Source organism: Staurois parvus, unplaced genomic scaffold (assembly GCF_062004578.1).
Source record: "Staurois parvus isolate SC_StPar_1 unplaced genomic scaffold, SC_StPar_1.0 ptg001432l, whole genome shotgun sequence".
Lineage (NCBI taxonomy): Eukaryota > Metazoa > Chordata > Amphibia > Anura > Ranidae > Staurois > Staurois parvus.
The window spans coordinates 9,407,416-9,428,674 of NW_028319228.1; the positions used below are offsets into that span (position 1 = coordinate 9,407,416).

General features: G+C 39.6%; 1 protein-coding gene across 2 annotated transcripts in view; it reads right to left on the reverse strand.

Annotated features, from left to right (window-relative positions):
* Positions 1 to 21,259, reverse strand: part of CNTNAP4 (contactin associated protein family member 4) — a 499,928-nt gene that overhangs the window by 155,146 nt on the left and 323,523 nt on the right. For both annotated transcript variants that reach the window (XM_089662156.1, XM_089662157.1), the window contains 3 exons: positions 18,813 to 19,074; positions 15,189 to 15,338; positions 12,082 to 12,253 (listed from right to left, as the gene is read on the reverse strand). In XM_089662156.1, coding sequence (XP_089518282.1) covers positions 12,082 to 12,253; positions 15,189 to 15,338; positions 18,813 to 19,074 — 584 coding nt within the window. The remainder of the gene's footprint in view (positions 1 to 12,081; positions 12,254 to 15,188; positions 15,339 to 18,812; positions 19,075 to 21,259) is intronic.

Consider the following 21,259-nt stretch of genomic DNA (forward strand, 5'->3'; position numbering starts at 1 on the left):
TGTGGAAAAGCTCTTCTAATTTCCATCATATGTAAGCTGTTTTTTTTTAATTTTCCTTGCATCTGATTGGGTATTGATTGTGTAAAGTGAAGCTTTACCACATCTACTAAGCTCTGGAGAAATGAGTGCAACTGCAAAGTCTATTTGCTTTTTATTAAACCAACCCCTATTTCTCCACCACAGTGATGATTCTATAAGCTGTTGCTCCTAAAGTACTTTCCAACCTTCACCTGTCAATCCCTGGGTCCCGGCCGGTGATTACTTGCCGGCGCCCGATGATTGCCGAGCATCTCCGACGGTGAGGAGAACTGTTTGCAAACAAAACAGTTTTCCTCCCTGTCAGCTTGTGCACACTGCTTTGGATGGCTGTGCACAGTACAGCCATCCAAAGCAGTGTTATTACAGTGAAGCACACAGACACAGCTTATAGTGAAACAGCACACACTTAACCCTTTAATCGCCCCTCGTGTTAACCCCTTCCTGCCCAGTGCAATTAGTACAGTGTCAGTGCTTTTGTTTAGCACTGATCACTATTTTGGTGCCACTGGGGATGTCAGTGACACCAAGTCAGTTCCCCCCAGTGTCAGAATGTCTGCTGCAGTCCTGCTATAAGTCGCTGATCGTCACCATTACTAGTAAAAATTAGAAAATTAAAAAAATTCTAGTATCCATACTGGCATTTGTAAACACTATAACTTTCACATAAACCAATTAATTTACACTTATTGGGATTTTTTAGCAAAGACATGTAACACTAGAAAAGCTACAATTTCTGGGGAAATTGTGTGAAGTGTTTTTGCCTCCACCAGTAGTCTACAGCTCACACTCTAGCTTTTGTCACTCTGCTGCCTGCTCACAAACCTGGGTTCCTATGGCAACTCACTCTACAGCAAGGGCAGAGCAGAGCGGTTAAAAACAAACTGCTCCAACTTGCTCACTTCACTGGTGGTTGCAATCTTCAAACGGTTGTAGTTTAAAAATTATAAATCCTACACCGAAGAGCTTTATATTGTGAGAATTACAAGACCCGGACCTACATTTTGATGCATAGTATGTCTCTGAAATATTAAAAATGAAGGCACAGTCGCAGTTTAGATATTGCCCTTCAAATTTGAGGTGGCTAGAGTGCAGTTTAAATGAATGTCAATGGGCGGCGTGAGTTGCAAACAAATGGTCATATTGTGAAAACTATCAGGACTATGGCTTAGACGTGGACATTTTTAGTGGCAGCAGGGATAGCTGAATGTTTTGATATATGATTTGTGTAGGTGGGCTTGAAAATGAGGGAGTGATGGCAGTTTATAAATCATGTCCTGATTTTTCATCTCACACTCTAGCTTTTGTCAGCTCCCACTCTAGTTTTGAACATTCCGCCATTCATTCCTATGGGACCAATTTCACCACAAAAACGCCGATATTTCGTGAACCATTCGGCGAAACGTTCCACAAAGTAATAGCACACCAATCGGGAACAATCCGCACATTTCAGTATATTACTGTCTATGTAGTGTAAAAACTGTGGGAGGAGTTAGGGTGGTAAATTTGACTATAATAATAAGAATATATATGTGAGATAATAGTAAGTGGTCTTGCCATGCAAGAACACTTAATAATACATTTTGGCCTAAATTTATGATGAAATTTGATATTTTAAGTGTTTTTATTGGACATGTTTAATAGCAAAAAGTTAAAAATATTGTTTTTTTCTCAAAATTGTCGGTCTTTTTTTTTACAGCGCAAAAAATAAAAACCGCACAGGTGATTAAATACCACCAAAAGAAAGCGCAATTTGTGGGGAAAAAAGGACGTACATTTAATTTGGGTGTAGCATTGCATGACTGCGCAATTGTCAGTTAAAGTAATGCAGTGCTGTAACGCAAAAAATGGCCTGGTCAGGAAGGGGGGTAAATCCTCAGAAGGTGGTTAACGATAGGTCTGGGCCTAATTTCTACAAATATCTTTTCTCATGTCTAGTATATAGTACATGTTCCTCCATTATATTACTTTTCCTAATAAAATCTATGCAATTAAAAGGTTTGTGCTATTAACAAATACTGTATGTATCCATATGCCATGAGCTTTCTCAGTAGTAAATAGATGGTGGTATTTACATGCTACTACTTGTAAACATTTGGAAAACAACATTTCAAGCTCACTGGAACTATATTTTGTATTTTATGTGCCATACACATCCACAAAAATGGATAGTACAAATTCTATTTCTCCAAGTGACACTTTTTGATTTATGTGAGAGAGGTCTGCATTCAAGTTAACATTTGGTGACGACATTAGCAAGGTTTGCCGGTTTGGATGCTAGCATGAAAGCTATTAATCAAGCTGGTCAGGCCTTTCCTAAGGGTGACACAGCAAACCCTTTTACTGTAATGAGTTTCCTTCCACTGCACTGGCATCTAAGCTCCTGTTATTTCATTCATGGTACTTCATTATATGCTCACACATTAAATACATATTTTGTCACAGATAAATATGAGGAACTGTTGTCACGGACAGATATGAATGTAGAGACATTGATTATTCCATTTTCTTTGCAATCGCTGAATGTAGTGTATGGAAAGAAACTGCAAGATATTGTATTTATATATTGTATAGTATTTATATACTGTAATTTATGTCTTTTAGTTTTCTGTTTTTAAACGAAGTACATTTTCTGAAAGCTCAGGAAAAAATAAATCCTGCTGATCCTGCTGGAACTGTAGTTGTAACTTCCTGGGCACCGAACAGAAATCTCCAACAATGCTATTTGTCTTCTCAGTCATCTTCTATGACCTACAGAGCACCTCCTTCCAATGTAAAAAGGATAAGCAAGAGGGGGTTGTGTCGGTAGTCCAAATAGGCAGACCAGTCTAGATGGACAATGCTGTTCCTCCTAGATGCATTATGTTGAGTGACTGCCATAGTACCAGACTTAAGTTATTGACAGGAACAGTTGGTAACAATAAGGGAAATAAAGCTTGAAAAAAGAAACCTAATGGTGCCACCACATCTAAGGACAGGTATTCTGCACTATTTTCTACAATATATTTTATATTTGCTTTTGGGTTTAAATACTCTTTAATGTAGGGGTTTTTTTAACTATTACAAAACATGCCCTGTGAATAAACACTAAAAAAGGCAATGTCAATATTGAAATTGTTCAGAAATGTAATGTTACTACAAATATATCAATGCATGTTGTATAAACCTATGTTATACACAGTATTTATATATTGTATTTTTTATTCTTGGTGTTGAGTATACTAGATGCTGAGTATAAATTTGGTTAAAGAACCATGATATCCATGAAGGAACATGCTGGAAAATCAAGTTTCCTCCCACACTACAAAGACATGCTGGTAGGTTAATTGGCTCCTATCTAAATTGACTCTGGTGTGTGTATGTATGAATGTGAGTTAGGGACCTTAGATTGTAAGCTCCTTGACAGCAGGGACTGATATGCATGTCCACTGTACACTCACCTTCCACTTTATTAGGTACACTTGTTAAATTGCTTGAAAACACGAATTTCTAATCAGACAATCGCATGGCAGCAACTCCATGCATTTGGGTATCTAGACATGGTTAAGATAACTTACTGAAGTTCAAACCAAGCATCAAAATGGGGAAGAAAAGGGATTTAACTGACTTTAAACAGGACATAGTTGTTGGTGCCAGACGGGCTGGTCTGAGTATTTCAAAAATTGCCGATCTCCTGGGATTTTCATGCACAGCCATCTCTAGGGTTTATAGAGAATGGTCCAAAAAAGAGAAAATATCCAGTGATCAGCAGGTATGTGGACAAAAACACCTTGTTGATGTCAGAGGTCAGAGGAGAATGGGCAGACTGGTTCAGCTGCAACATTCAGATGGTAGCATCTTGGTTTGGCGTAAACAAAATGAAAGTATAGATCCATCCTGCCATGTATTAACGGTTCAGACTGGTGGTGGTGGTGGTGTAATGGTGTGGGGGATATCTTCTTGGCACTAGCAAGCTGTACCTAGTAAAGAGGCCGATGAGTGTATTTGTAAAGGGCTGCATAAAGTGATGGTGGCATGGAAGTACAAGCAAAAAAATAATACATCTAAATGTACCTGTCATAGTTACTGTATAACAAAACAACTACATTTTGTTTTTAAAAGACAGACTTGATCTGGTGGCAATCCCGTGTGTAAATTTGTTATTATATTTTCTGTTGGCGATGACCTGCTGTGTATTGTATTAAAAGTAAAACAATAAAATGAATGCTAATGAGACTCTTACTAATAATATTCAGACTGAAATGATTGAAATATTCTGGTTATTTACAGGTTATAATTCTTTGCAAATTACTTTTTAGACAGTTTAACAATTGACTATAATATTTGCATGTGGAATATCTGACCAGTAAATATGATAAACCATAAAAAGGTTTATTGTGATTCTGTGCATGCTGTGATTTAGTGGTTTTTTTTTTTTTTTTTACTCAGAGAACCTTTGTTAATTGGCAATGTTCAGAAAGTGGTATACATAGTTTTGAAACAAACTGAATCAATTTTATTACTGCAATATCACTCTTATGTCTCAGCAGTGTCCATGAATGTCTTTACAAGTATTCCAAAGGCTCCACAATAAAGGCTTACACTTAACACTGATGTGAATTTAACAAGGACATGTTGAAGTTTTAGGAAATTTCAAGCCGTTATCAAAGTGAGTTCACCATCATTTCCTCAGGATATAACAAGTTTGCAAGGGAATGGCCAATTACTGTTCCAGCTCCATACCTAATTTTATTTCCTTCACTGAACCACTAAAACAACTGAAAAAGAACGATACCATCTGGACTTGAGAATATAATCACCAGACGTAATTTTGCATAACAGAAATCCAAATAATTTGCCTGACATTTACATTTGCTATAAAACTATCATATTCCTTTTAAAATATTTAGAAAAGAAAAGTGTGTATGTGTTGTACATACATGCATACATACATACACACTCCTCTAGACTGACAGTATGACTGGATTAATCCAGGTTGTTTAAGAACAAAATGGTGTGCAGGTCTAGGCCTTTTCATTTCCAGGCATGGCATATTTTTACATAGTTACATTGGTCCAGCTTAGACCACTGTAACAATGTATATACCATACCTGACTGATGCCCCTGGAAGCTGGTTATCACTGAAGTAGATACCACTACTTCAGTGATTTCCACTTACTCCTGGGTACTGTACTGTACTGAGTGACCCACTTAGTGTGTTGTGAACATAGAAGACCAGCCATTTGGCAGTTGCAGTCACTCAGGGAATACTTTGCATTTTTTGAATGAATGCAAACCATTCTTTGATTGAATTAGATGGAGAGGTGGGTGAGTGATGTAATGCTCTCCATCTTGTCCACTCAGACAATGTTTTGCATTCATTCAGAAAATGCAAAGCAATCTCTGAATGGCATTCATGCTGAGCAGTCGACTTCCTGTATTAACAATGTATCAGGCTGGCCACTCATTGCAGGACCTGGAATCAAGTGAAGATCACTGAAGCAGTGGCAGGTATGGTATATACATAGTTACATTGGGCCAAGCTGGATCAATGGGGATTTCAACATCCCTGTCAACCTTGACAACCCGGACACAGCCCGTCTCCTCCACTTAACCTCCTCCTTTGCACTTGCACAGTGCATACAATCCACCACCCACTCCAACGGTAATATCCTTGATCTTGTCTTCTCCAACCGCTGCGCTCCCCACAACCTCACTAACACCCCCTTCCCTCTCTCTGACCACAACCTGATCACCTTCTCTATCTCCTCGTCCTCCAACGCCTACCCCTCCAAATGTCACACTACTACCAGCCGTAACCTCCGCAACCTTAACCCTGCCCCCCTCCACTCTGCAGCTGATCAACTCCTCCCCCTGCCCTGCCCCGACTTGGCTATGACTGCCTACAACAACGCGCTGTCAGCAGCCCTTGACTCACTAGCGCCTTTAACCACACGCAACATCAGACTCCGACCGCTCCAGCCCTGGCAGACTGATCACACCAAAACCCTCAAACAACGCAGTCGTGCCCTGGAGCGACTATGGCGCAAAAAAAAATCCCAACAAGCTTTCACCTGCTACAAATCTGCCTTCCGCAGCTACACCTCCTCCCTCCATGCAGCCAAACAAGCCTACTTCCTGACCCTCATCAAGGCCCTCTCCTCCAATCCTCACCGACTCTTCTCCACCTTCAACTCTCTACTCTCTCCACCCCCACCTCCACCCAGCACCTCACTCACCACCCTTGAGATTGCCAATCACTTCAAAAACAAGATTGACACAATTCGCAAGGACATTGCCGCAACTCACACGCCCTCTCAACCCGTCCCCTCTCACACAGCTACCCCATCATCCCCCCTCCCCCTCGACATTACCCGCAGGGACTTCGTCACTGCTCAAACTCCCTCCAACCCTGTTCCCCCTCACTCAGCTACCCCCTCATCACCCCTCTCCCACGGCCCCACCACTGCTCTGACCTCCACTCCCACCCCACCCTACATTCCTCATACTGAAGCTCCCCCAACACTCCACACCTTTGACCTTACTACCATCGAGGAAGTCTCCAAGATCCTCTCTGATGCCCGCCTCACCACCTGCCCCCTCGACCCTATCCCCTCACAATTCCTACGACCTCCCTCCCCCTCCATCCTACGCTCCCTCACCCACATCTTTAATCTCTCCCTCTCCTCCGGCACTTTCCCCTCCCCACTGAAGCATGCACACATCACCCCCATACTTAAAAAGCCCTCCCTGGACCCCAATGACCCGAACAACCTCAGACCCATCTCCCTGCTCCCACTTACATCTAAACTCCTCGAGCGCCTCGTCTACACCCGCCTATGCTCTCACCTCAACGACAACAACCTCCTCGATCCCCTACAGTCTGGCTTCCGCCCCCTACACTCCACCGAAACCGCCTTACTCAAACTCTCCAACGACCTTCTAACCGCCAAAGCTAATGGCCACTATTCAGTGCTCCTACTCCTTGACCTCTCTGCGGCCTTCGACACAGTTGACCACCCCCTCCTCCTCAAAATACTACACTCCCTCGGCCTCAGAGATTCTGCTCTCTCCTGGCTCTCATCCTACCTGTCACAACGCTCTTTCAGCGTTACCTATAATGCTACCACCTCCCCCTCACTCCCCCTCTCTGTTGGGGTCCCTCAAGGCTCTGTCCTTGGGCCCCTTCTCTTCTCCATCTACACCTCCTCCCTTGGCCAACTCATACACTCTCACGGCTTCAACTACCACCTCTATGCCGACGACACACAAATCTATCTCTCAACCCCCCACCTCACCCCCTCGGTCTCTGCCCAAATCACACACCTACTGAGCGACATATCAGATTGGATGTCGCTCCACTTCCTTAAACTGAATCTCTCCAAAACCGAGCTCCTTGTCTTCCCCCCAGCCCGAACCCCACCCCCCATTGACTTCTACATCACATCCAACAACGCCAATATCAAACCCGCTCTGCAGGCCAGAGTACTTGGTGTCATTCTGGACTCCAACCTATCCTTCCAGCCCCAAGTCCAATCTTTAACAAACTCGTGCAGACTCCACCTCCGCAACATCGCCAAAATCAGCACGTTCCTAACCCCAGAAACCACTAAACAGCTCATCCACTCCCTCATCATATCACGACTCGACTACTGCAACTCCCTCCTCACTGGCCTGCCTCGCCGCTGGCTATCCCCGCTTCAGTCGATCCTGAATACGGCTGCCAGACTCATTCACCTTTCCAACCGCTCCATTTCCGCCACCCCCCTCTGCCAATCCCTCCACTGGCTTCCGATTGCGCAACGGATCAAATTTAAAATCCTAACACTGACGTACAAAGCTGTCCACCATACTGCCCCGAACTACATCACTGACCTAATATCCAAGTACCGCCCAGCACGCACACTCCGCTCCTCACAAGACCTCCTTCTCTCTAGTTCCCTGGTCTCCTCCTCCCATGCCCGCCTCCAGGACTTCTCCAGGGTGTCACCCATCCTCTGGAACTCCCTGCCCCAACCCATCAGATTATCACCTACTCTCCTCTCCTTTAGGCGCACCCTGAAAACCCATCTCTTCAGGGAAGCCTACCTCACCCCCTGCTAACTTGCTGACCTCCTGCACTCTTCCTACCACTCCATCCCCCACAGCTATCTCCTCCTGTACCACTATCCCATCCCTTCTAGATTGTAAGCTCGAAAGAGCAGGGCCCTCGATCCCCTCATGTTTTGCATTGTATTGGTATTGTTCTGTCACATGTTCTGTCCCCCTTTGTAATGTACAGCGCTGAGTGAACTATTGGCACTTTATAAATACTGTATAATAATAATAATGTAATGATGTATATGTTTTTTACATTTTTGTTATTGTTCCCACGACCTTGTTTTCTTAAATGTTTCCATATCAAACATCTTTCTCTTAACTTTCAGTTTTCTTTATTTTTGTACTCATACAGTATCAAATTTATATGTGCTCAGAATCACACTCTTAGTCCTTGAATGCCAGTTCTATATCTTTCATCTTTCATAACATGATCTATGTAATGTACGGTATATTTTTTTTTTGTCCTTTATACTGTATATGCACTTTCTCTCAAAATAAGTGCTACTCATTCTCATGGCAAAGCAAATTGTTCTTTTTCCCTGCCTCATAGTTTTCTTCTTTGGTGTCACTGTACAAAATTGGGTTTTCTCTTTCTTTTGGTACTGCCCAACCTTTCCGAATCATTTCATATAGAGATAAAATGCATATATTCTTTACAATTTATTCTAGATTCATCATTGCAGTCAGCCTTTTCAGACAAAGTTAATTCAATTTACTATGTATTAAGTGCTGACTTGTATGTGAACAATTTGCCCTGGAAGACTAATATTTGATTTGGGAATTAACTCCCCTAATTGGGTTGGTTTATATGGTCCTACTTTTTTAGCCATCAGAGTTTCCTCCCCCAAGCTTTTGAGGATCTCTTTCTCAAGCTGCAAGTTCACAGGAGAAGAATTTATTTACCATAGGCAAAAACATGCTAGGTTACAAAGCCACCTATAGCTCCCCCACACTGTGAAAGCCCTTCTGCCTTGATTCAGAGTGGTCCTCGTCTCCCCTTACTGCCATTAGACAGTATATGTACATTTTGTTATCCACTACTTGCGGACCCAACCAGTAACTTAACCCTACCTGTAAATAGAAAGCCTTTATTCGTCTATACTTATGTGTGTGTTTGCCTGCATATTTGTGAAATTTTGGATATACTTGGGTAATACCCTCTTATTTTGAGTCAAGAGATCTAACAAAGTTTAGGCAGGGCTGTAGAATCTCTTTAAAATCAACACACAGTACAGTAGAGTTTTTAAAAATTTAATATTTTTGACCAGGAGGCTCCTATTACAGCTGTGCATAATGGAGCTTGCAAGCTAAACCAGCAATTAGCACTAAAGGCATACTAGTGTATGGCAATCTAGAGTACTAGTTTCAAAGTTCACCAGATGGATATCTGCATGGAGTTTGCATGTGGACAGTTTTCCAAATGGACAGGCCTGGGGTTTTTCCTCCATTTCCGTTTTTCTCACCAAATTAAAAATGGTAGATTTAGTTCTAGCTTAACTTAACCTCCCTGGCAGTATGATTATTTCAGATTTTTGGTGCTGAAAGCGGTACCATTTTTTTGCATGGAAATATGTATTTTTTTTATTGTAGGCTGTAATTTTTAGGAAAAACTCACTGAAATCTGTCCGAACAAGAGTCTAGTAAACATCCCGGGTATGATAAAATTTGAAACACAAAATCATAAATTATAATTTAATAAATAATCATAAAAATAATATAAAAATAATAAAAAATTTAATTCAATAATATAATCAAACCAAAAACACTGAAATGTGAAATAGAGCGCCAAGTTCGCACATTGCTGAGCTCAGTCGCAAAATCGTTTTCAGTTTCTGATGACGAATTTCCCCCACGAATCATTATCACTCAATTCTGTAAGTGGTTCTGATTTACTATCGCTGTTCTCTAGCTGATCTAAACCGCTTTTGACCTAAAGGGACACTTTTTGGACGCCATGGACATTTCTCAGTTTCCAGGCAGAAAGAACAGACAAAATGCAGGCAGGGCGCAGGACAAAGCACTAGGGACAATATGTATGTGAAATAGGTTGAAACAGCAATGTTTTACTGTGTAAAATGAAAAAAAAAAAAAATGACATTTTTTAAAATTTTTAAATTTGCCGCCGCCGGCGGCGCCCGTACGTCCCGACGTCACAGGGACAGGACACAGAAGCCGGATGCCGGCATCGGCCGGAGGAGATGGCCGGGGACGCTGCAGGGGACACATCGTGGGAGCGCAGGGTAAGGTAAGTGAAGAACACATGCCGGAGCAGCGCCGCATGGTATTCCCGAGTGTAGCTCGGGGTTACCGCTTTTGGTACTGAAATGTTACCCCGAGCTACACTCGGGAATACCGCCAGGGAGGTTAAAGCTCATTTGCAAGCAAATTTGATCCAGCTCTTCTAGATCAGAGACTGATATGAATGTTTCTAAATACATTCTAACACTATGTGTAATGTACAGCAAGAAGGCTAAATTAATTTAGATAGATAGATAGATAGATAGATAGATAGATAGATAGATATCCACAAGGTCCACTCAGATCAGGGGCGGACTGACCATTTGGAAACTCGGGCACTGCCCGAGGGCCTGGGGTCAGTAGGGGGCCCCATGAGATGCCCGTGGTACCTTTTTCATAGGCTTTTTTGAGTTTGGGCAAGGACACAGGGGCCCCATGATCCCCTATTGCCCAGGGGCCCCATGAGTTGTCAGTCTGCCCCTGACTCAGATCATGTTATAGTGTTCTATAATGAAATATATTTCTTTATAGGACTAATACATTAGTTGTATACTGTATGTGTTTCTATTTATTAAAAATTTGACCTCTTTTAATATAACTGAGCCATACATTTTTGCATTAGTCTGTGTGCTGTGTGCTGAGCATGCTTCTTATATGCCTGTTGCCTTATCTTCTGTTGGTATTAATAATCTTACATATGTTAGTTCATTTTAGAATTTCAGATTTTAATTTTCCTGTCTCCATCTGTGCAGTGAAGATGATGAACAGCTTTGTTTAATTTGTGGCTTTATTTCTTTGCTCAGATCAGTAAAATCATAAGTGTCTGGAAGCTTTAGTAGTCTGTGATATGAATCTAGTGATTCCTTCATCTATTGCTTGCTGGAGTTATATATGTTTCATTTTGTACAGATGATATACTGTAAGCCAAGAGTTCTCTTTATTGTTGTGGCAAAGTATGCTTTTTCTGGTGGCAAATATGGTTTTGCCTCTTCTGTGTATTACCAACTAATAATAAGCATGCCACTCTGAAGAAAGTCAATACACCAGGAAGTTTTTTGTACCAGGTTTTTTGTTTGACTGACCTGGTCCAAGGAAGCCAATACTGCTAGATGAGCATTTGTTAAATGCAGTCAGACAGAGTAGATAGAGAAGAAACTAGAGAAGTGAAAGTGAACTTGCGCTTTGCCCAGGGCAAAGCAACAGTTTCACTTTAGTGCTTTTAATTCCAGCAGCAAATATTGCCTTTCCATGTATTCCCCTGTTGTTGACGTTATCCCTCTGTACCCTTATACTGATATGCCAATCACCAAGCACAAGAGCTCTCCCATGTAATAATTCCCATAACAAATTTTATTTTATTTTATTTTATTCACACACAACATTTTATTTGATCCCAATGAAGCAGCAAAAGAGCAAATAAATTAGTATATGCTCCAGGGAAACTAGGGGTTTAAAAACCTACTGTTTTGCCCTGTATAAAGAGATATAGATGTATAAGGTCCAGAAAACCTGGCACAGCTTCAGCTGTCACCTCTCCCACACTTTGCAATTAAGAATCTTAAGCCTCATGAAAATGCATAACATAATGCATATAATTATCATTTCAATGGTAGCCGATACCAGCCTTGTATTCTGGACCGTGAGCACTATAAAAAGAAATGACAAAATAATATGGATAAGTCAGAAAACATAAGGATAAGATGTTAAACACAAATAATATACTCCTACCTGTCCGTAATTCCACATAAATCAATCTGTAGATCACTGAAATTTCCAAGCAAACTTTGCTGAACTGAAATAAGATCCACCATCCTGGAACCAATGGAAATTGATTTCATGCAACCCAAAAAGGTGCCAACAGGCTTTTTACATTCATAATCAGTATTGTTATTGGGACATCCTGAAAACAAAACACAACAGAAATTATTGGAAAGCAAGTAACTAAACAGTAAAAAGCAACTTTACAAAATATCATTTACGCCCATTTCATTAAAGGCATCCACTTTCTAAATATATATTATGCACTTCATAGAGATGATAATTGTATCTGTAGGCACTGTAGAGCAATTAAACCTTGACATTCACATCTGAAGCACTGAAATCATTGTTTAAGCTTTCCCCTAGTTTACCACATCAGCAGTGACTTAGCAATGGTAAGGTTGTTTTCTTAATATGGCAAGTCAAGTATTTATTCATGCAAACTTTATACTGGGATCACACCTGTATTGTGTGTTAACACACACACATTAAAATGTGTGATCTTGCCCTTAAATTCACTTGCAGATCCACTTTAAGTAATTAAAGATGCAAGTTTTCCAAACATGTTAGGTTTCTTTGTCAGACATTACAGCTGAGGAAGAAGCCTAACATGTTTAAAACTTGCATCTTTAAAACTTTAAGTAGGCCAATAAAGAATCCCACTTGAATCTTTAATTTATAATCTCTAAAAGTAAACAAAGAATAGGTGCACTGAGACAGGGAGCAGAGTGATTTGAGCAGTTGAGACAAGTTGTGATGGATTTCAGTGTTTCTCTTGTAAATGTTAAGGATGCATTACTCCATAGTGCCTTTAGTTACATAGATAATTTACTGCTTGTTACATGTATGCAAATACTTGTGCAGCCTGGCCCCTACTTTATGTAAATAGTTTCAAATCTTTTCCTTTCTCATGAAACCTTTTATTGGCCTACTTGACTATTTAACTCTTTCTGCACCTCACTGCTAGGCACCTTATGCCTATGTAACCTCAGTCTGCAGTTTCCTGGTTACATCCATTTCCCTGCATACATTATAAGGATTCTCCTATCACCCAAATACTTCACTCCTACTCACAGGGCAAGGAGTGTTACTATGTCCCAGAAGATCAAAACTTATATTTTAAAATCCTGTAAATGCAAATATTATATTTGCAAATCTAGTGTTACGATGCAATTAATTTGCAATACATATTTTATAATTTCATGCAATTTAAATACAACTGTTGTTTTCATACCACTGAACATTAATTTGAGGTTACCTTAAAAAATTTTAGCATATACAATGCCAAACAAAAATTTAACATACAGATTTATATTTAACATACCAATTCATATACAGTATGTGGTGGCTGTATTTGTTTTCTATTTCAGGCTAAGTAAATTTTTTGCAAGTAAATAAAGAGGCCTGTTGATTCTGCAGGAAACATTGTGCTCTTTGTTATTGAGATGAGGAGAGGAGAATTTTTTTAGACTAAATCAAATGACAACATGGTTCCTCCATAGATAACATAGGCATTGTCACCCTAGAACAGGAAGTGTGTTGCTGGCAGGATCACCAAGTGAAAAGAATAAAAAACTTGAAATTAAGAAAAGTAATGCAGCCACCTCATATAGGCTGCAATAATTCAATTAAGATTATTTTAATCACTATGTTCATTGCTGTATCTGATGTTTATGAGAAAGATCAATTTATTAAACAATTAAGCATTTTTTATGCTTTGCACTTAGTATTGTTTTTCCTCTTAAAGAACATCTTAAAGTCACATTGCAGGTTATATGCAACAAATAAGCAGCACAGTAATTTTACAAAGAAGAGTTAGTTGTATAAATCAACCATTTATTATAGAAAGGACCTGAGTCCTTGGATTCATGTGACATTGAGCTGAAGACTGTTTGTTGTCTGCTTAGAAAAGGTGATATAGATGTTCTCCATTCTTCGGTACCTTCCTACTACCTCTAAGTTATATGTACAGATATAAAGCTCGGGACCTTCTCTCTATACTGTATATTCTATACTCAGGGAACAGAAAGGGGGGGTCACTGCTAGCTACATATTGCAAAGTAGCCTGTGCTGTCAAATTATAATATATCATACTCATTTATCATGAACTATAGCCTTAGCATTCAAGAAGTATTAAAGAGCAGACAGTACTGTGCTTGAGAGGTTTGGATTATTCGACCCTTGGGGGGGGGGGTCTCATTTTTATCATATACAGTAAGATTGTCTCACAAATGCACCAAAATAATGTAGTATAAAGTTTATATTGGCAGATTTGTCTTCCAAATGTCTTATTTTTAGCTAATGTAGTGGGTGAAGCTGCCCCCCCCCCCCACTTGCTCTTCTCGTGAGTGGCAGAGAGGCAAGCTGTGATCTGTTAGTGTCTCCCCGCTTGCAGCCCCTCCTCCTGTCAGCAGCTCAGGCAATGGATAGCGGGAGGGGCTCTGTCTGCTCCAGCTGCTTGTGCCCCCCCCTTCTGGCAACAGCGGGGATATACAGAGATAGAGGACCAGAGCCATTGCAGAGGAGGACAGTATAAGAGACAGTGGGCTCTCTGTAATCCCAGTCTGCCACCCGCTCTGTCTCTTCCTCTTAGCAATAGTAGGGACCAATCAGCAAAGAGGAGCATCATGGGACATGTAGTCCCTAGAGACAGATGGCCCATTGAAAATAACAGGGGATGGACTACAGCACTCAGCTAGCTTTCACAGAGGAAGGCAGATTGAACTAGTTATTCTCCCGGGCAATCTGGATTCTCCTGGGATTGTGATGTGACAGATCCATGTTGAGGAGCTCCCCCTAAGTGATAGAGGAGTCAACTTAAGCCTACAGCTGTGTGAGGGATCTCAAGAGGCAAAAAAGTGTGACCTGAATATAGAAGAACAAAGCTGCCTTCCAGAGTCACCATGGGGTTGAAGCACAGAACAGAGAACCCAAAATTGCCAAGCGGGTCCTTCTGGGGTGGCCCTATGCTGATTATTACACACTGAAGTTTTATATTTACATCTATCTGAAACTGTCTGATGAACTATCTGCCAACATAAAAACAAACATATACAATAAAAAATTATAAGTCTTACCTCCAAAGTAAAAATTTCCTGGGGATGACACTTGAAAAGGTAGGAGCATATATAACATTGCAGATGTATCATTGTCTACCGTTAAACTTGCACGATTTTTTTTTATTACAAGATAAACAACATGCCACTGTCCATTATTTAACTCAAAAGCTGTAATCAAATAAAAAGAACAGAGTTCAATATTTATTTATATAAAAAATACCCACTCATCATATTAAAGCATATATATAATGAACTTTAGAGTTATTATCAATTCAAACATCATTTCAATAAATATGTGGCAGGTATATACATATAGTAAACAAAATGAATGAGCACATAGGGGGAGATTTACTAAAGCTGGTTCACTCAGAATCTGTTGCAGCTGTGCATGGTAACCAATCAGGTTCTAACTTCAGGTTGTTCAGTTAAGTGTTGGCAATAAAATCTGGAAGCTGATTGGTTTCTATGCAGAAGTGCACCTGATTTTGTATTCTCCAGATTTAGTAAATAAACCGCATAATGTTATTCAATCCAATAAAGAGGACCTGTACTGTGAAAGATGTGCCCAAAAAGGTATACCAAAGGCAACAGACTCAACAACAGTATGGACTATAGGCTTCATGCAGCCAAAATTTTCCCCAATACTGACTTACCATGTCTTATTCTGCACTGTGCAGGTTATTTACTAAAGCTGAAGAGTGCAAAATCTGGTGCAGCTCTGCATAGAAACCAATCAGCTTCCAGGTTTCATTGCCAAAGTTTAACTGAACAAGCTGAAGTTAGAAGCTGATTGGCTACCATGCACAGCTGCACCAGATTCTGAGTGCTCCAGTTTTAGTAAATCGTCCCCTGTGTGTAGCAGGGATTTGCATTCTCATGTCAGAGCTGTCCTCCGATTGGTGATCTAATGAGTGGTGGAGAAATATTCAAAAAGCAGCAGGTAGGTGATGAATTCAATTCAGAATAATGAAGCGGAGAGACCCTTGCACTGCACATCCTTAGGTACAACTTTCTCTTCAGAGAGGAGAACATTGAGCAGCACAGTAGTGGCATCATAAAACCTCACATCAAATTTTGTGGGACTAACAGTAACAGGAAGCAGTGATCTCGTTTGCAGATATGCTCATAGCACAGGAAATGAGCCTCTATTTTACAGGAGGTCTAGAAGAAAAAATATAGATTTTTCAAGGTACTGTTTAGGCACAATTAACATTTCTGTTAATGTTCCCTATAAGCAAATCATCACTTTTTGAGGTCAGGTCCACTTTAATGTGCTATTAATTCTATAAACATAAACAAAATGCTTTTATAACAGTTGAGGTTACATTTTCTTTGTTATGTCAGCTATAATGTGCAGTATGTACTGTATGTATATTGTACAGCATGTATATTGTTACTATTTGATGTTTCTTTTCCATTTAATGTCTCCCAGTCTTGCAAAAACACAATTTTCTTCACAAATAAGATACCTTTGGAGAGATACATTTTTTCAGTGTAAAATGTGGTTACTTTATTGTTACAGAATCTGCAATGAAAGGTCCACTATAGTGAAAAATATTAGCTTTAGGTAACTGTTATGCCTCAATTATGCCTGGTACACACAATGGGAAAATCAGACTCAAAAAAGCACATTTGGGCCCATTGTCCAATAATCTATTCATTAATACACAGCTTTTGAGAGCTGATTACAATAGTTCATGTGAAAATATTCAAAGAGACAAGTACGAAAAATTTTCTCGGAAGATAAAAGAAAGAATAGTTTTCGTGTAATTAGTACAGTATTTAACCAAGACCGTGCATGCTAAGAAAGGAAAAAATACATTACAATACAATACAATACATTACATTACATCACTTCTGAAGTTGTATTGGTAACTTTAGCAACTTGTTCATTTTCAATATGAGTCTATCATGCAAAAAAAAACAGACAATCATGTGTTCAATATTCACATTGTGTGTACTAGGCATTAGACCATTAGTCAAGTTTTTTTTGTTTGTTTTTGTTTTTTTTAGCATGTGTCCCTGTTGCTGAGACTCACTACTCTATTTGTACTTTTGACTACTGTAACTAAAAATGAAAGTAAGGATAATGTTTTGGAGATGTTCCAAGAACAAGTTGTAACAGGAAATCTTCCAGTGGGGGCACCTGCTCCAAGCACAACTGTCTAAATGGGAGATTCAACTCACTTTGGGAGATATTAGCAAAAAGCAACCTGGCAGGGTTATAATCCTGGTTTTAACCCTTCCCTGATCTATATAAAACAAAAAAAAGTTTTGGTTTATACTTTAAAATTGACAGTGTTAATAGTCAGCATATTAATTTCTTTTTATTTTTATTTCATATGTGTTATTCTTATTTTTCTACAAGTTATAAAACTGTGTGTGGTGCTTTTAATATCCACCAATTACCTAAAATCACTAAAAGAATTCTTACAAAGTAAAGAATATTTTTGCTGCAACTGCTTAAAAGTATTCTCTGGAGTTGCACCTAAAATTGTTTGTCAATTATGTATAGCCTTATAGCATATCTAAAGCCATATAAACTCTTACTTTAAATCTTACTTTAAAGTGATATTAAAGGCACTTTTTAAAATAACAAACATATTATACTGACCTGCTCTGTACAGTAGTTTTACACAAAGCAGCCACGATCTTCCACTTCTTGGACCCCCCACTGGCACTCCTCCTGCCGAGTGCCCTCAGAGCAAGCAGCTTGCTATGGGCACACCCTTCTGAGCCGCTGCTCTGCGTGTCCATTCACACATACAGAGCCACAGCCTGCCCCACCCCCTCTCTCTCTTCATTGGCTCACTGGCTCTGATTAACAGCCAATGAAGAGGGAGAGTCCCTGGAGAGTCGAGGCTCTCATGCACATCACAGCCTCGAGAGCGGGCTCAGGTAAGTATTAGGGGGGCTGGGGAAGGCTGGTGCACACAGAAGTTTTTTTACTTCATACATAGAATGCATGAAGGTAGAAACCTTAAACCTTTACAAGCACTTTAAGTTTTGGCATATGGAATGGTTAAAGCACCTGTAGACTTTTTTTTTTTTTTTGCTGTCACATTGGGGAGATTTGCCTTTAGGTTGGCCAAACATGGTTAGTATTTTTTGTTGAATTAAACAATCAAACAGGCTCCTCTGTCCTCACAAACAATGTGGATGGTGGAATCCCCACCACTGGGACATTGTATTCTGGCAGCAAAACATGCAGCTGTCAAAATACACTGATACATGACTGCAGCCACTGTTTGAAATTAGGCCAGTCCCAGCTAACTTTACTCCTTGTGCTGGAGGCACAACAGTAAGTGAGAGGACATCTGTCTTAAAGTCCAACTAAGACTACAAAGCTAAGCTGCTCATAAGGTGACAACAGTGCAATCATTTTACTGCAGAATGATAAGCATTATCACACTTTTAAAGAAAGCTGAAATCAGCAAATATATGTAGTTTAACAGGGGCAACAGAGAAAATGAAAAACTGCTGTGTTAATGATACTGTATGTTCAGATTGCCACAGATAAATCATTTTTGCTTTAGTTCATAGTTTTTATTTAAGCAAATACATAATTAGCATTATGTGATAGAACCATTCTGTCAATTCTTAAATTAAAATTCATGTGAACAGTGGTAATGCTATGCTTACCTGTTGCTGTTTCAAAGTACAATCGTTCATATTTAAAAAGGCTGATATTAAGCTTTCCTTCAGCAAGACATAATACAAAAATAAATGGAGCAGAGCTAAGCTTAGTGGCAAACAGTGTGCCTTCCTTGTTCCAAGTACGGAAATTAAAAGAGATAATAAATTCTTCTTGCATTGATAATCCAGGCAGGATCAAATAGCTGTTTGAATTTAGAAATGTAACTGGGACAACTGGAGGCTCTTGGCAAGAAAATGAAATATTTCCCTAGGGGTTAAAAAAAAAGAAAGTAAAAGCTATAAAATATTTCATGATCAATGCTTTACACAGTCATGGTCAACAGCAACATAATGATGCCAGTATATAAAGTATTTTAATAGATTGTGTGACATGGAGGGTAATGTTCCTTGAACATTTATAACCACTAACAATGCAGGTATTACAAAATTCACACAAGTGAATTAATTAGCATAACTATAAAGATACACTGTTTACTAATTATTTCACCTGTGACTAGAAATAGAAAACATGTCTTATTAATAGTACTTTAAGGTCAGCTTTTAAAACACCAAAATAGTGAATGCAATACAGTATACGCAGTCTTCAAACCATTTTATACAAAGAGGGATATTTATAACTTATGAAGCCATAAATCCAGGCAACATCTGTTTATGCATATTTTTTTTTTTAATAGTATGTAGTGTTCCTTAATGTCTACATAATTTCCAGGAGGTTTTAATAATTATCAGGTCAAAATTAGCCTAAAAAGTTATTAGGTTGTAACACCTAATTCAATGATTACTGTGGCTTGTAAAAACTCTTTGAGCCAAGCTGGCCCAAAGGAACTATTTCCTTCACTAATAGATGTGCCTGCTGGGCGTACTGTATAAATTGTATGTAGCATCAGCTACATACATTATACAGTGCTGTGTTCCAGCAGCCGAACAGGGACTTCTGGCCTACTCCCTGAACAAAATCGAGTTGGGATGAGCACTGCTCAGCCATTCACATACAACCTTTGTATTCTATGAATGTGTTCAAGGCTTCCTCTGATTGACTGAGGTGGAGGACATGACAACATGTGCCTGCACCTCAGCCACACACAAAGTTTCACAAAGAATGTATGTAATATGCCCCGTCTTTCTGCCCTGCTGCTGCTCCTCTACCTCTCACACCTGCCAGTAAATCCCAGCTGGTATCTTGATAGAGTAGCTTTGCTGTAAAAAAAACAGACTGTCCAGCACAGTGTTTGTAAACACTGTCAAACATGAGGCAGAGTGTTACAAAGCAGCATTGTTACTTTTATTTCTATTCTGTTTCATTCATCTGCAGATCAAAGTGATGATCTTCTATCTGCATATGAGATCAATTAAAGTGACCTGGCATGTAAATAGAAAAAAAAATCATCTAAAATAAAAATTGTTCCTATTTATCCCCTTATTACCCATTAGTATATTCAAATGAGCCCTAATTTACTCTTTTTTACTCATTCTCTCCTAACTAGTATTATCTTAATGATTTATTTTTATTGATTAGATTTTTCTAACCATTATTATTTTTAAAAGTTTATCTTTAATTCATATTCATCAATTATTAAATTGTTGTAGCATTGCATTTAAAGAAGTGCAAATAAAATTAGTGTCATTTAAACCTGCTTATGTCCAACTGTTGTAAGTGAACGGAAGGCAGACATGTCCATATGTCCTTGTTGTAAAAGTGATTGTAAATGCTCATATTTTTTTAAATTAAAATAGCAAACATAGTATACTTACCTGCTCAGTGCAGTAGTTTTGCATAGAGCAGCCCTGATTTTTCTATTCTTGGTCCCCCCTCTCCCCCGGCATTCTTGGTTCCTCTTCCACGTCAGGTGCCCACATACAGTGGAGCAAAAAAGTATTTAGTCAGCCACCAATTGTGCAAGTGCTCCCACTTAAAAAGATGAGAGAGGCCTGTAATTGGCATCATAGGTAGACCTCAACTATGAGAGACAAAATGAGAAAAAAAATCCAGACAATCACATTGGCTGATTTGGAAAGAATTTATTTGCAAATTATGGTGGTAAATAGGTATTTGGTCACCTACAAACAAGCACGATTTCTGGCTCTCACAGACCTGTACCTTCTTCTTTAAGAGGCTCCTCTGTCCTGCACTTATTACCCGTCAATCAATGACACCTGTTTGAACTTGTTATCAGTATAAAAGACACCTGTCCACAACTTCAAACAGTCACACTCCAAACTCCACTATGGTGAAGACCAAAGAGCTGTCGAAGGACAAGAGAAACAAAATTGTAGACCTGCACCAGGCTGGGAAGACTGAATCTGCAATAGGCAAGCATCTTGGTGTGATCAAATCAACTGTGGGAGCAATAATTAGAAAATGGAAGATATACAAGACCACTGATAATCTCCCTCGATCTGGGGCTCCAAGCAAGATCTCACCCCGTGGGGTC